This window comes from Felis catus, chromosome A3, assembly GCF_018350175.1.
Source record: "Felis catus isolate Fca126 chromosome A3, F.catus_Fca126_mat1.0, whole genome shotgun sequence".
Taxonomy (NCBI): domain Eukaryota; kingdom Metazoa; phylum Chordata; class Mammalia; order Carnivora; family Felidae; genus Felis; species Felis catus.
This window is the reverse complement of record NC_058370.1, coordinates 114278358-114295612: the sequence shown is the minus strand read 5'-3', so window position 1 is coordinate 114295612 and position 17255 is coordinate 114278358. Positions and strand designations below refer to the sequence as shown.

At 34.6% G+C, this 17255-nt stretch overlaps 1 protein-coding gene across 4 annotated transcripts in view; it reads left to right on the top strand.

Moving 5' to 3' along the window:
* The window catches only part of SPAST (spastin), a 51761-nt gene extending 40398 nt beyond the window's left edge, over positions 1-11363 (top strand). For all 4 annotated transcript variants that reach the window (XM_045054713.1, XM_011281135.4, XM_019827706.3 and 1 more), the window contains 6 exons: positions 54-133; positions 2573-2615; positions 3559-3638; positions 5028-5098; positions 6771-6811; positions 9953-11363. In XM_045054713.1, coding sequence (XP_044910648.1) covers positions 54-133; positions 2573-2615; positions 3559-3638; positions 5028-5098; positions 6771-6811; positions 9953-10075 — 438 coding nt within the window. In that variant the 3' untranslated portion in view covers positions 10076-11363. The remainder of the gene's footprint in view (positions 1-53; positions 134-2572; positions 2616-3558; positions 3639-5027; positions 5099-6770; positions 6812-9952) is intronic.
* Positions 11364-17255: the final 5892 nt, after the last annotated feature.

The window sequence follows — 17255 nt, the reverse complement described above, 5'->3', positions numbered from 1 at the left end:
TATTTTTGTTATTACTTTACCTAAAAGTACTGAAAAATTTTTTTGTCTTACAGGTACAATCTGCTGGAGATGACAGAGTGCTTGTAATGGGTGCAACTAACAGGCCACAAGAGCTTGATGAGGCTGTTCTCAGGTAGGGGGATTTATGTAGAAACACACATCGATTACAGGTGTATTTGCTCCTGTGTTCATCTCACATGTGTCTTATTTCCTTCACTCTCAATTTGAAGACAAATTATTTCCCTCCTGGTATTCATCCTTTGGCCTCTTGTTACCTACTAAAGATTTTGAAGGCAGAGCCAACATGATACCACGAAAACTAGTTTTCACTTTGGTTGCAGGCAAATTGTTTATTTCTTCTGATTAGGATTAAATTATCTTAAAACACCAGAATTGATTCTTACTTTTCTTTTAGTTGGCTTCATGAAAAGCCAATAAAAGCAGGATTCATGGAAATTATGTTCTGTGTTCTTGTATGATTGAACAAATTTATTCCCTTCCCACTAGAAGGATGGTTTGACTCAGCATAAAATTCTTGGGCCTCCCTTTCTTGGCCTGACGAATTTATTACATTGCTCCATTGTTTCTAGGATTAAATGTTGCAGTGTAGAAGTCTGAAGCCAGCCTGCTTTTTATTCACATTTATGGATTAACTTGATTTTTGCTTTTTATTGGATATAATTTTTAACTATTGAAATCTAGTTATTTGAAAAAGATGTTGATCTGTGTTTATTTTTTCTGGGATTTGGTGTTTGTTTAAATTGAGAGTTAGGAATCTCTTTTGTTTTAGGAAAGTTATTTTGAATACTACCTTTAATTGTTTTTCCTGATTCATTATTCTGGTTTTTTTTTTCTTTCACACAATTTATGCATTATGTTACCTCTTTTTGTCTTCCTTATCTTTAATTTCCTTTCTAGTCCTTTTTAACTTTAATGTCTTTTTTTGTTTGTTTGTCTTCTTGTTTGTTGTCCTTATTTCCTACTTAGTTTGTGTCTGATCTTCTTTGTGCTACCATTGTAACCTCTGTGTCTTTGGTGGTTTTCTTCTTTGCTTTCATTGCTTTCCGGATCTCTGCAATCCCATTTTTCATCTTCTGTTGTCTTATTTCCTTGAGCTTTTGTGTGTCATTGTCTTGAGACACTTATATCTCATTGAGCTCTTGTTTTGTAAAAACTTTTTTTTTTCATTAAATAATTTTATTTCACAGAAAGTTACTTGGTCACAAATTTAATTTGCTCTATGGCAAAATCTTTTTGTGTATGTTCTCTATATTTATTGTAACCTTTTCCCTCTTTTTTTTTTTTAGCACTTAAAAGAATAGCCATGTGCTTTTGCCTGTTTGGTTACTATTTTTATTTGAATAAAGGGGAGTTTTCTTGGCAAACCTAGTTTTGGAGTGATACTCTAGGAAGAGAGCTACCGAGCAAGTATCTTGAGTTGTCGTATGAGTAGACTGGACTATCAGGCAGTCTCCCTGAGTCACAATCAAACCGTACCTTATGAAGATTAGTCCACGCAAGACAGTTTGTGATCTTGCCAGACTGATTGATGTTTTCTTACAAAGATGATGTGTCTTTGAGTTTCTTCGTTCAGCCCCACCTGCCTTGCAGTTCCCCTGCTTCTGCCTGACTAGGTTTCACATGATGTGCAGAGCCGTTCTTTACATGCTTGTTTAAATATGGGGAGGTTGGCTTTATTCCTCCTGAGTGTGCTCTGTTTCCTTTGGAAAACTCTGTGCTCTGATAGCCGTGTCTGGAACCTCCAGCAACAGATGCTATGTGTACCCTCCTTCGTCGGTATAATTTTCACTGCCCTAGGCAGCCCTTCTTCATACACTCTAGTTGTGTAAATGTTACCTGAGTTTGTTGATAGTGAAGTTTGCATATCTGTTTCTGTGGTCCTTGTTGATTTTAATTGTTTTCCCTTTCAAGAAGACAGTGGAGATCTCTCTATTCTGCTCCTCATATCAGATTTTTTTGTTTTAATAGCTCTCATATGTTTGTATTAAAAACATATGAGAACTTGACAATAGTGAATTAGGGAATTTTAAACATTATCTAGAGAGTTTTAAAGAGTAACTCAAGGGGCACCTGGCTGGCTTAGTCGTGTGCCTCTTTATCTTGGGGTTATGAGTTCAAGCCCCACGTTGGGTGTAGAGATTATGTAAAAATAAAGTCTTAAAAAAAAAAAAGTAACTCAAAATAACTCTTCACTTTAATGACTACTAAAATGCATTCAGATACCTTGAGTATAACACTTAAAACTTTTTTATTGTTGGGGCGCCTGGGTGGTTCAGTTGGTTGAGTGTCTGACTTCGGCTCGGGTCATGATCTCACAGCTCATGAGTTTAGCGTCAGGCTCTGTACTGACAGCTCAGAGCCTGGAGCCTGCTTCAGATTCTGTGCCTCCCTGCCTCGCTGCCCCTCCCCCAGTCGCATTCTGTCTCTGTCTCAAAAATAAATAAACATTAAAAAAAAAAAAAAAACTTTTTTATTGTCATTTGCTGCTTGAGTGGAGTTACCTGTAAATTCAAATCTATGTTTCTGAAGTTGTTTGGATCCTTTTTTTTAGGCGTTTCATCAAACGGGTATATGTGTCTTTGCCAAACGAGGAGGTATGTATCTATGTCTGAATTTTTTTTTTTTAACATGGAAACAAGGACTACCATCTTGACAATATTGATCTTCCAATTATTGGTACAGCCAGATTGGAAATCGGTTTGGCAATTTCTTAAAAAGATAAATGTAAACTTACCATAAGACCTTATAATTCCATGAAAACATGTCTACACAAAGACACATATAAGAATTTTTATAGCACCATTATAAATAATAGCCAAGAACTGTAAGGAGTCTAAAATGTTCATCAATTAGACAATGGATAAACAAATATGGTATATGCATTTAATGGAATACTGTTTAGCAATGAAAGGATTGAGATACTTAACACATGCTGTAATATGGAAAAACCTCAAAAACATACTAAGTGAAAGATACCAGATGTAAAATATAACCTATCATATGATTCCATTTATATGAAATATCCAAAAAAGGCAAATTTCTAGAAACAAAGGAAACCATGGTTTGCAGAGGCTGTGGGTGGGAGTGGGAACTAAGTGTAAATAGGCGTGATTGAACTTTTTGGGGTGTTAGAAATGTTCTAAAAGTGGAGTATGGTATGGTTGCAAAACTATATATTTATTAAAAGTCACTGAATGTTACACTTAAAATGGTGAGATTAGTGTTATATGAATTCATACCTCGAGAAAAGTGTTTTTTTTTTAAAATTGTGGTTGTCTAGCTCAGACCTTAACATCCTTGATAGTAGCAGCAGCTAATTCCTTAGTGCTTTATTTGGCTTATCTTTAAGTCTCTTAAGAGCTCTGAAAAAATGGTTGTTTTAACTCCAATTAACAGACATGAGCGAGGCTCTAAGAACTAGAGCGATTTGTGTGTGATCATTCAGCTCGTAAATGAGGGTCAGGATTTGAATCTAGTTTTTGGATATTTCATTAAGCTAATTCTTGAGACTGATAATTCTTTAATATTTCTTTTTAGACACGATTACTTTTACTTAAAAATCTATTATGTAAACAAGGAAGCCCATTGACCCAAAAAGAACTAGCACAACTTGCTAGGTGAGTAATTTGATTTGGTCTATCTTAAAGTTTTTTCTTTTATAAAGAAGTCTTTTTCTTTTTTGTTTAAAGTAAACTCAAGTGTGAAATGAGTAATTTATTTTTCAGAAAACTGCTCGTCTCATCCTCTGCTTCCTTTGTTTTTTCTTATCTCTCATTGTTAGATATGGTATCTAAATTTAAATTTCTAGATCCTCTACAAGACATGACCTAAATATCTGATAGTAGTACATGCTTTTTATAAATTTATTAAAACTTATAAGTGGTATTAAAATAGTTTAAAAATTTTTAAGACACTTATCTCTGCCCACACCAGCACAAATATTCTCATATAAATTTGTTCTTTGTATTACACATAATTTTTTTAACTTTTACATCTTCTAAGTGGTGTACTTAAGTAGAAACTGAATATGGGAGGTGCACTTGTTGAATTTTAGTCTCTGAAAAATCTCACAAAGTAATTTAAATATTCAAGAAGTATGTGAATAGCTGGTAATTTTAGTAAATACTCTGAGTCCCAGATAACCTATGAAGAAAGAATAAATTCAATACTTGGAAATAGTGAAGTTCTTCTTTGTTGTTCCAGTAAAGAATTCAGCTAATAATGTTTGATCTCTATAGTTATTTAACATAGTACATGATAAGTAAATGCTTTCTTTTCGTGTTTTATTTTCTTCTTCCCCTTTGCCCTCCCTAGTTCTTAGTTCCCTTTGATAATCTCTTGGCTGCCCAGGACTCTCCACTGTGGCATCCCATTCAGGTGTGCCTCTTTTTGCCAATGTCTTCTACCCCAGACCCGTCCTTTACCTTGTCTGTCCTATATTTAAAGAAATGTACCTTGGACACCTGGCTGGCTCAGTCAGTAGAGCATGCAACTTTTTATCTCAGGGATGTGAGTTCAGGCCCCATGTTAGGTGCAGAGCTTACTTGAAAAATTAAAAAATATATATTCTTAGTTAAAAAAAAGAAAAGGAATCTACCTTGACTGGCAGTGTTCTTTGTCAAGGTAAAGAAACATTCATTTCATTAACTTACTTACAGAGCAATAATTAATGGTTATGTATCAGTTGGCCAGCAATGGCTTATGGCTGTTACTTTTCCAGGGGATGTATTTATAATCTAATGGAGCTTCCTGGACATATAATATGCCTTAATGTAAAGAAATGATTCTTATGATGAAAATTTGAGACATTCATTCTAAGGAGACTTGCCTGCCATAGATGGTTTTCTTTGTTTTCAGCAAGTGGGCCTTTCTGTGCCCTTAAAATCAAAGTGTGTAGCTGTCTGCTTGATGACAGAGGCAAACTAGATTTTACACTCTTTCTACATGGAGGATTTTAAATCTGCAAAGATGAGAATCATTTGCTCTTTCTTCCTTCCCATTCTCAGAATGACCGATGGATATTCAGGAAGTGATCTAACAGCTTTGGCAAAAGATGCAGCACTGGGTCCTATCCGAGGTATGTGTACAGAGCTTGAGACATTTAGACCTATTTATTAGACCACTTTCGAAGTTTAGGAAGCCCTATTGAGAGGTGTTTTTTAAGTAGTAGTAGGAAAGCATTGAAGCTGCTGGAAAACTTGATATGAAGTAGTTTCTTTTTCTTGTTTGTTCTTTTTAATTTTTTTTTAATGTTTATTCTTGAGAGAGAGAGCGGGAGAGAGGGAGACAGCACAAGGCGGGGGAGGGGCAGAGAGAGAGAGGGAGATACAGAATCCAGAGCAGGCTCTGAGCGCTGAGCTGTCAGCCCAGAGCTCAATGTAGGACTTGAACTCATGAACTGGGAGATTGTGACCCAAGCCAAAGTCAAGACACTTAACCACTGAGCCACCTTGGTGCCCCGGTATGAAGTAGTTTCTAGACTGAGTGTCCACAAACTTTTCAGTGAAGGGCCTGATAAATATTTTAGGCTTGTGGGACCACATAGGCTCTCCATTGCATATTCTTTTTGCTTTTTGTTTGTTTTTATAAAAAAACAAAAATGTGAAACCATTCTCAGCTCACAGACCATACAAAGACAGTCCATGGGTCACTAGACCATGACCCCTATTATAAACAACAGGTTTCAGTTTTTTTTTTTAATTAAAAATTTTTTTATTGAAATATAGTTAATATACAAGATTATATTCGTTTCAGGTGTACAACATAGTGATTAGACAGCTCTGTACGTTAAGGAGTGCTCACCATGATAAATTACCATCTGTCATATGTTTCACTTCTTGATAGTAGGTCGCCAGCAGAAAACCCAAAGGAAAAGAAAACATTTTTAAGCAAGCAAAAAAAAAAATAAAGGGAAAATGTTCTTTTCTGGTTTGGGGCTTTTTTCAACTTGAGTAATCTGATTGTCACTTGAAATTAAAGTGTGTAAGAGAAGTTTTTACTTGTATTATTATTTGTTATCTTTTGAGGAATTGCTTTGTGTTGATTCCTATTTGTTGATTCTGAAATACCATTCTGATACCACTTTAGACTAGATATTCTCAGCTGCTTTTCCACAGGCGGCATGGGCAGTGGATGGGTGATGCTCTTAACTATGCACTCAGATTGCTGGCTGTGGTAATAAAATAGAACATGGAACATGCAGCTTCTAGAACACATCTCCTGCAGTGAGACAGCGTACTGACTCGGAATTGCTGCTTTGGAGCAAAATAAGTATAACCTTGAGAATATATTTTGAGATTCTGGCAAAGCATTCTAGTCAAACTCTTACTGCCAGAGGTACAAAATCTTGTTCAGATAGTGGACTCAAAACAGTAGCTAATATATAAACCATTTGTATTTTTTCCAGAATGTTTTAGCTATTAATTCTGAAGCAGACAAAAGCTGTTGGCTTAAAAAAAAATAACCTAAAGCCTTTGTAAACAACAAGTTGAATCTTTTAAGTTCAATCTCAAATTGGTAAAATTTATGACTCCTAGGCAATATGCAAAGAAATTGAATGCCTCCCAGTTACTCCTAAGAAGGAATGTTATTCTAAGCATTTATAAATTGTGCTTAATATTTTGTGTCTTCCTTTTAATACAAATAATTTATATCAAACATGTACTTTTAGATCATTTTACTTGGTTTTGCTTTTCAGCAATTTAAACTTACAGACCTTTTTCTTAAAGTGGCTGTCTTATATTTTCCAGAACTGAAACCAGAACAAGTAAAGAATATGTCTGCCAGTGAGGTATACTCTTCTATAATTTTCTTTGCTCTGGTTCTCTATATTGTAAGACTTCTCTTTTGTCTGGATTTTTGTCTGTGATTTGGTTAGAAGCTAGAAAAAGTTCTTTGTTTCATTTCAAAATCTAGAGGCATATCAAATTACAGTCTCTTACATTGTTCTTTGGTAATGGACAAAAAATATTGTACATAGTCATTAAGTCATTTTCTATCAAATCATGTTATGTAACTACTAAACAGAAGAAAATCATAGAAAACTTGAGGATTTTACTCTTTGTAACAAGTTAATCCCTTCATATTCTATTAGTTTTTCAGTGTTTGTTTCCCTCCTTATAAAAACAATACCAATGTAATGTGATTCATTACAGTTTCTTAGTGTGATAGGCCCTCTTATGAGATGCTAACGCATTTCTTTTTTTTTTTTTTTTTAATGTTTATTTCTGAGAGAGAGAGAGACACAGAGTGCTAGTGGGGGAGGGTCAGAGAGGGAGGGAGACACAGAATCCGATGCAGGCTCCAGACTCTGAGCTGTCAGCACAGAGCCCATCGTGGGGCTCGAACCCACCTGAGCCGAAGTCTGACGCTTAACCAACTGACCCACCCAGGCACCCCCATACTACATTGTTTTTTATTAGTACTGGTGTTGAATTAGACTATTCCAATGGCAAGAGCCTGAAAATACACGTATTTTTAAAATACCATGAATTCGTTCTGATGGAGTACATTTATTCCAGTATTACAGCATAATATCTACTTGAATTTTAATCCCATACTTAAAAATATAACTTTATCCACTATTTTAAAAATATATATGAACCTTATTTAAAAATCTTTTTAATGTTTATTCATTTTTGAGAGAGAGAGACACACAGAGTGCGAGTGGGGGAGGGTCAGAGAGAGAGGGAGACGCAGAATCTGAAGCAGGCTCCGGGCTCTGAGCTGTCAGCCCAGAATCCAAGGCAGGGCTCGAACCCACCAATGGTGAGATCACACCTGAGCCGAAGTTGGACACCTAACCGACTGAGCCACCCAGGTGCCCCATATGAACCTTATTTTAAACTAAATGTTAGGAACACTAAAATTAAATATGAAACTACTGAATGAATTACAAGAAATAACATTACGGTACCTTTTGTGACCTTGTTATAAGTTTTGGTTCTGTATGTTTTATCCAGTTTATTTTTAATCTGATGGTTTTAGTATTAATTATTTGGTAGACTTTTAGCTGTTAGTTCCAGATTTATGAGTTAATATATATAGCATGCTTAAAGCAGACTGGCACTTACATAGTATCCTAGTATTCACAGTATCCATATGGAGACTTAGTTGTGTGTAATGTGTGGATACTGTGTATCCATATGTAAGTAAGTGTCCATAGATTTAAAAATACATAAATACTTTATAATGGCATTTTGATATAGAAATTAGGAAATCTATTTTATCAGTCACATTTATGAGATGAGAGGAAAACAAGTAATTTGGTTTTGAAAATTGTATACTAGAATTTTGTAATTTTTTAAGTTTTATTTTTTTAAAGTTTACTCATTTATTTTGAGAGAGAGAGGGCACACATGTGAGTGAACATGAGTGGGGAGGGTCAGAGAGAGAGGGGGAGAGAGAGAATCCCAACCAGGCTTTGCACTGTCAGTGTAGAGCCCCACACGGGGCTTGATTTCACAAACTGGGAGATCATGACCTGAGCCAAAATCAAGAGTCGGACACTTAACCGACTGAGCCACCCAGGTGCCCTAAGTATACTAGAATTTTATTTAGTACAACTTTAATAACTAACTGTATTGTCAGGTACTGGTTTGTACACACACATTTAGGTGAGATGAACTCCATTTGACTTTTATAGTTTATAAGAATAGAAACAAATAATAGTATTGGAATTCTGTGTTTTTAAAAGTTAATGCTAAAAATTTGGGGCTATAAATTCAGGGTATAATATACTTTGTTTTTAAAGCGCACAGTTTGTATCCAGCTTAACTTTATTATTTCATTATTTTGTTATGACATCTTTGCTATTTATTTTTCTCTTTCTCAAATTAGCTACCATTTGCTTTTTCCTGTTGTATACATTTGTCTCTTACTAACTTCAAAATATCATATATAAATTCCATATGTATATGTACACCATACTTTACAGTTCAATTAGAATTTCGTCAAAACCTTTAAAACCTTAATTTCTATAATAAATTTTATTCAGGAATATCATAGGTAATACATTTATCATCCTTCCACACTTTGGCCTTTAGGAAGAGCCAGTGTGTGTTTTATAGCTAAATAAGAAAACATGTAGGGCTCATATAGTGATTATGTGGTAACAATATATCCTTTTACTTTTTGACTAAGATTAGGCTACAAGTTACAAGTGTGGGTGATTTTCTCAATCTGTGCACATCAAGATATCAGAGCGTGCGTGAAGTATTTAGGTTGGGTTTTATAAGAGTCATAAAAAGAATATATATAAATATCCAGTTGACATTTTGCCTCAGATTCTCCTTTAACTTCTTTTTGGGCAAAATACACATGTATATACTACTGACAATTTTTAAAAATGGGTCGTTTCGTGCCAAGCTCCTTTTGGGTTTTAAAAATCTCTCAGTAGATACAGATACATGTTAACTCAGCATTGTTTTGGTCTACATTCTCATAGCCCATTAAAAAGGTCAGAAAATGAGACAAGAAATGTAAAAAGCAATATTTCCTTAAAGTCTCATGTGCTTCTTGTAAACCCTCTTTCCCTTTTCGATAAACATAGCATGAATTTAGCTAGTGAGTGAAACTTGAGAATTCTGAAGGGTGGCATTGTGATTCTTTTTTCTGCCTGTCTATATTTTGTCACATTTTGTATAATGAGTGTTTTCTCTTTTTATAATGGGAAGATCCTATGATTTAAAATGTTAATGCCTAAGAAGCTAAACACATATGTTAGTATAGCATTTTTGTAAGATTTCTTACATAGCAAACTTGCCTACCCTATAATAGGTAAAATAAGATGATTGGCGTGATTTTCTAAGAATATATTTATATAGATTTATAACATTAACAAGCAATAGCATCATTACTTCAGTCCATCTTTGGGTTAACTACTGTGTACGTATTCATCATTTGTATCGTCATGTGTTTTTTTAAAATCTAGATGAGAAATATTCGATTATCTGACTTCACTGAATCCTTGAAAAAGATAAAACGCAGCGTGAGCCCTCAAACCTTAGAAGCATACATACGTTGGAACAAGGACTTTGGCGATACCACTGTTTAAGAAAAGACCTTCATAAGCCTGCAGAACGTTTTTGCTTTCGAAGAGAGTAACACACCATCTTCGTCGAATAGTTATCAGCTACAGAAATTCAGCCTAAGTTTACAGGACTTTTCAGAGTCTTACAATTACTTGTGCACCCCAGCAGATGAACCATACAACAAATTTAAATAAAATATACAATGCAAATGGAGTATTTTGTTGAAGGCCTTCTTGCCTATGTTGCTAGTTATCCCAATGGGCACTGTAAGTTAGAGCACAACAAAAACTGATTCTGGTCTTCTTTACCAATATAATCATAATGTAAATAATAATTTGTATATTGTGTTGCAGATGAAAGTATTCCAGAGACAGTGAATGGTAGAAGACACAAGCGCCTTTGGTTGTTTGTCTTCTGATGTCTTTTCTTAAAATAGTAATTTTTCTATTTTCCTTTCCTACTGTTGTCTTTACTGCAGATTAGAATACCAAACACTCTAAGTTACTTTTTTTTCTTCCCTCTTTACAAATCCAGTGTGCCAAATGAAACTTCTTCCTATGTAACAGTAAAAGGAAAAAGTGTTTTGAAGGTTTTGTTTGTTTTTTCTTTCCATCAATCTACAGTCATGATACAATTGCATTTTCACCTTTCTGTTACCTTGCTGGCAATTTAGAAAGCCATTTGTTGATAGCAACAAAGCAAATCTAGTAAAATAGAAAAGGAGAAGGTTAGAAGGTTTGAGTCACTCTGTCATACAACGTGTAGATCAATCCTCGTGTGACCTGCAGTATTTTTTTCTAATATATGTCAGAAATCTATTGTAGACTGTTAATTTATTCCTAATGGAGTTTATTTTCTGCTAGATTTATTCTAATATTTAAGAAGGCCAATTTTAACTGCCGTAAAAGTGGTTCCTGTGTGAGAGAAGGGAAGTACTGAGAGCTAAGACGTTTCTAATTTATTGCTCATTGCTTTCTTACTGTTTACAGGATAATGATAAGCCAGTGGATCTACCATCTTTTATTCCTAATAATGATTAATCCCTTCAATGAAACTTTAAAAATTACTGAATTTTTATACATTGCGTACATTTTATAGGTTTCTTGTGCTCACTTTGTTAACTAAAAAGTTAGTCTGTTAATCTGCCTTTTGTTCCCCCCAAAATGTACAGTAATTCTGTTTCTTGTTTGTATAAGTATGCCTGGATTTTATTATAAAACTGTCATTGTAGGAAGTAGTGACTCATATCATGGCTTTTTAAATACTGTAATAAAGGCAAATGGATATTTGCCCTTAGTTTACTGGTTAAAAGTTTGTTTACAGAAATTTTCTTTGGTGCTTTTATGTAAGATGTCATGGGTGGAAAGAATAATTTTATAGTAGTAACAAAGATTTTTTAATTTAGGAGAAACACCTTTGGTTTTGAAAGAATACATTAAAAACTTGCCCTGGCTAGATAAGAATTTTATAATGAAAACATACATTCTTCTTAAATTTCCTCTTGTTCCTGTCAAGGATTTATGTAAATATAGAAGATGTATCATTTCTTAAGATAATATGCTATTTGTAGCTGTAATTTAAATGTCTCTTCTAATCATGACCTTAGAACTCCCTAGGTAACAGAAGTGAGGCTTGGGATAAATAGAAAAAAAAAATTTTTTTAAGCCAGAACCATGCCTATTTTCAGTCATATGTTCTATCTTTTTAAGGTCTCAAACATTAAAGCATCAATTATAAAATCTTGATAATAAAAGATGATGCAATATACATACCTGATGACAAGAATTGGGAATATCCAAAGTTAAGACATTTTCAATAAAGCTCATAAAATTTCACTTTGTATTTTCATTTAAATAAAGGATTAGCATTATTCATGTGTGAATAACTGTTCAGTCATATTAAAGATCTGTGTGCTTCAAGCCCAGCTTTTAAAATATAATCTTTAAAATTATCATGATTCTACCTGCAGTAATTTAATGTAGCTCACTATTTTTATTGGAATAGTTTTTATGTAACAAAGATTTCAAATATTAAAAGGTAGACAAGTTAATATTGTCATAAACACTAAGAATTATATTATTGTATGAATAACCATACAGTATAGAAATTATTTGACTTCCCTGACTAAAGTCTGAAGTTGAGCTTAGAGCTAGAGACCTACTTTCTATGACTTACTATGACCAAGTTTTATTTTGTGTTTTTTTTTTTTCATAGAAGGATCATGAAAATAAGATAATGATCTAATAGGAGGTGTAAAGGATCGGTCTGGTCATTTTTGATAAAGATAGAAGTTGTCGAGACTTTGTGAATTAATATTAGATTATGACCTTTTGGGTTCTGCATTGAGCTCTGTGTCATATTAACGTCATGAAAGGTAATGCTTTAAAACATTCAGCTTTGGTGTGCTCAGGTTAACATGGCAGAGTTTTATAAACTACATTAAAACTTACTGATGTACAGGACTTTGAGCTAGGGGAAAAAGCAGTACTGTCTTTCCAGATAACTTAAGGGTAAAAGCTTATTCTTTTTTATTTTTTTTAATGTTTTTATTTATTTTTGAGAGACAGAGTGCAAGTGGGGGAGGGGCAGAGAGCAAGGGAGACCCAGAATCTGAAACAGGCTCTAGGCTCTGGGCTGTCAGCACAGAGCCCAATGCAGGGCTCAAACCCACAAACTGCAAGATCATGATCTGAGCTGAGCCAAAGTCGGATGCCCAACTGACTGAGCCAGCCAGGCAACCCAGGTAAAAGCGTATTCTAAGTCAGTCTACCCACTGAGGTTATTAGATTTCTGACTGTGCTTTGTGCTTGGGAAGAAGTGGAGGAAAAGCAGCTACTAGCATTCCAATGTAAGTAAGTATGCAGCAGTCTTTGTTTATAGGCTAGAATTCTTTATATTTTGTACAAAAATGAATTCTTTAAAAAAAATTTTTTTTAATGTTTATTTTTGAGACAGAGAGAGACAGAGCATGAACGGGGGAGGGTCAGAGAGAGGGAGACACAGAATCTGAAGCAGGTTCCAGGCTCTGAGCAGTCAGCACAGAGCCTGACTCGGGGCTCGAACTCACGGACCGTGAGATCATGACCTGAGCCAAAGTTGGCCGCTTAACTGACTGAGCCACCCAGATGCCCCCAAAAATGAATTCTTTTGGTAGAATGAGCCTTTTTACAGGTTGGTTTTTGACCCTTAAGTCAAAGGATTTTCCTTGAAATGCTTCAAATTTTAATTTGGTCTTTTGTATTTTTCTTCAGAAAAAAAAATGAATTAGGTTCAGCTGCATAAAGTGGGTTTTTATCCTAATGGAGTGGAAATAAATTTTATTTTGCCTTTAACTTGTTTATTTGAAATGTGAGGTTTCAGAAGTTGCAGTCTAGCAGTAGCTTGTATTGGACTAACTCTTGCCAATAATTATAAACTGAATATAAAAAGCAATAATTAGAAGACTCTAGAGAACAAGCAGAAATAGGCAGAAATTGCACAAAATCATGTACTAGAAGAGATCCACATTAACTAGCTTTTGCCCCAAGGGCAATTTCCAGTTTGTGCACTGTGCTTAGAAATAGACTTCAAGTAGAATGTAATAGTCTTTCTGGGCTGAGGGGACATTTGGGGCTTGTAGAACAGCTGGAAATTAGGAGAGAAATCTTGAAGAGAATTTCAGAACTATAAGCCCTAGATTATGCCTACAAATTTCTTTCAAATCCTTAGTGAACTCCAAAATTGTACCTGTGCAGTATAATAGTCAAACCTAGCAGAAAGCAATAGTTGAAGTCTAACGAACTGTAGAGAAGAAGTAGCTGCCAGGGGAATACAAAGTTCGAAATTTCCACTAAGAGACGTTTAGTAAGTATTTTGGGTTTCCCATTGAAATACAAAAAGGACCATAATAAGGAGAAAGCACAGCATCCTAGACCTAAGGGCCATACTTTTGTTAGGACTATGGGCAAAAGGATAAACTCACTGTAACAAAGTTTAAAATAAAGCTTTCACAGCATCAAGATTATCCATTGGTAATTTAACAGCTAGCCAGAAGAAAACACATTTTAGAAGAAAATGAAATCCAGGGTCCTCACAACATATCCACAAAGTCCAGTACACAATAAAAAATTAATCATACAAAGAAAAAAAAACATAATCAATATAAAATATGTAGAAGCAAATGCAGAGATGACCCACAGGTTGGAATTAACACAGTTATTTTAAAACAGTTTTAATACTTCTCAAAGAATAGGGAAAAAAGATGGATGAACAGATTAGGATTTTCAGTGGAGAAATAGAAGTTAAAAACCAAATGGAAAGTCTGGTAATGAAAAGTAAAAATCTGAAATGAAATCTATAGTATCTGAAATAAATTTCACTGGATGAGCTTCAGAGTAAACTGGACACAGCAGAAGGAAGACCCCCAGAAGACAAGCCAATATAATTACAAATTCCAGCACGGAGGAAGAAAAAAAAGAAATAGCAAAGGTTTGATACCTGTGGGACAATATCAATCTTTTTGTTTTACTTTATTTTTAATTCATGTGTCATTTTTGTTTTACATATTTTTATTTAAATTCTAGGTATTTAACATATAGTGTAATATTGGTTTCAGGAGTAGGGGAAAATATCAGTCTAATTTACCTCTGGTTTGAGGACCGAAAAGTAGAGGAGAGGAAGAGAATGGGGCAAAAGAAACATTTGAAGCAGTCATACCTAAAGTTGCCCTCGATTTGTTGAAAGACATCAACTTACAGATACCAAAAGTTCAGTGAACCCCAAGAAGAATAAATACAACAAAGATCATATCTGGATACATCAGATTGCAAAAAATAAAAAAAGCAAAAATATTTTATAAGCAGTCAAGGAGAGGAAATGATATTACATTCAAACCATCATTGACCCCAGAATATAGACTAACCAAAATGATACATGGACAAGACAGGGAATGTCCTCACGGAGGCCCAGGATAACCAAGGCACAATTTGACAAGTCACTTTTTCAATAATTGATTGCCAGTCTAATGGAATTTCCAATTGTTAGGTCTTAGAACTGGCTAGGATTGAATTGAAGGTTTAGCAGGTTTATACTCCACATCTGTTTCCTTTGGAACAGTCCCTTATACATTAAATAATATGTGAACAAAACACATGCAACGAGACTTTATAATACAGATAATAGCAAAAGAGCTGGAAGGAGAATAAGGTTAACAGCAAAAATATTTTCAAAATAAAAAGCCTGATGACATTTTATACAAAGATCTAGGTCTAATTACAAAATAGTATACCTCCAAACTAAAAGGACTAATTACTCAAATAACCCATTTCTGTGTTTCCTACTTTGTTGAGTGTTTTTCCAAGTAGGGGTGTTGGATTTGTCAAATGCTTTTTCTGCATCTATTGAGATGATCATGTGATTATCTGTCCTTTATTATTATGGCATATCACACTGATTTTCATATGTTGAACCAACTTTTCATTCCTGTGATAATTCCCACTCATTCCTGGTATATGATTCATTTTATATGTTGGTGGATTCATTTTGCTATTTTGTTGAGGTTTTTTGCATCCATATTCACACAGAATGTTGGTCTGTAGTTTTCTTGTCTTTGTCTAGTTCTGGTATCAAGGGTAACTCTGGCTTTGTAGAAGGAACTGGAGAGTGTTCCCTCTTATTTTGGGGGAAGAGTTTGTGAATGGTTGGTGCTAATTCTTTAAATATTTGGTAGAATTCACCAGTAAAACCATCTTTGCCTGAGCTTTTCTTTGTGTAAAGTTTTTTTTCTTTTTTTTTTTTTAATTTTTTTAACATTTATTTATTTTTGAGACAGAGAGAGACAGAGCATGAACGGGGGAGGGTCAGAGAGAGAGGGAGACACAGAATCTGAAACAGGCTCCAGGCTCTGAGCTGTCAGCACAGAGCCCGACACGGGGCTCGAACTCACGAACCGCGAGATCATGACCGGAGCCGAAGTCAGCCGCTTAACCGACTGAGCCACCCAGGCGCCCCAGGTTTTTTTTTCTTTAATTATAAATTCAATATTTTGTTAAATGTCTAATTGAATTTTCTATTTTTTCTTGAGTCTGTTTCAGACATTTGTGTCTTTATAGAAATTAGTCCATTTCATCTAGGTTATCTAATTTGTTGGCATACAATTGTTTATAATATTCCCTTATTATCCTCTTTATTTCTGCAAAACCAATAGTAAAATGTCTTCTTTCTTTCCTGATTTTTATTAATTTGAGTCTTCTCCTTTTCTTGGTCAGTCTAGGTAAAGCTATGCCAATTTCATTGATCTTTTCAAAGAACCAATTTTTGGTTTTGTTTAGTTTTTTATTTTTCTATTCTCTACTTATGTATTTCCTCTCCAAGCTTTATTACTTCCTTTTGTTTGCTTTGGTTTGCACTTACTATGATGGAAAGTTAGTTTATTGATTTGAGATCTTACCTCTTTTTAAAATATAGGCATTTATAGCTATAAATTTCCACCTACAGCTTTTGCTATATCCAGTACATTTTGTATGTTGAATTTTCATTTTCATTCAGGTCAGTGTGTTTTCAAAGTTCTCTTGAGATTTTTTCTTTGACCTACTGACTTAAAGACTATGTTTTTTAAATTTCCACAAGATGTGAAAATCCCAAATTTCCTGTAGTTTTGGATTTTTAATTTCATTCCAGTATGTCTGGAGAACATATTTTCTATTTTTTTTTTTAATTTTTTTTTTCAACGTTTATTTATTTTTGGGACAGAGAGAGACAGAGCATGAACGGGGGAGGGGCAGAGAAGAGAGGGAGACACAGAATCGGAAACAGGCTCCAGGCTCTGAGCCATCAGCCCAGAGCCTGACGCGGGGCTCGAACTCACGGACCGCGAGATCGTGACCTGGCTGAAGTCGGACGCTCAACCGACTGCGCCACCCAGGCGCCCCACATATTTTCTATTTTAATCCTTTTAAATTTTTTGAAAAATGTTTTATGACCTAACATATGTACTATCCTGGAAAATGCTTCAGATGCACCTGAGAAGAATGTGTATTCTGCTGTTACTGGATGGTGTATTCTAGAGATATATTAGGTCTAATAGGTATATAGTATTGCTCAAGTCTTCTGTTTCATTGTTGATCTCCTGTATAGTTCTTTCCTATGATTTTATACCCAATTCCCTGTAGGATATCTTCTTTTTTAAAATAGGTTGAGAGATTTCTTTATGCTACATTTACACCC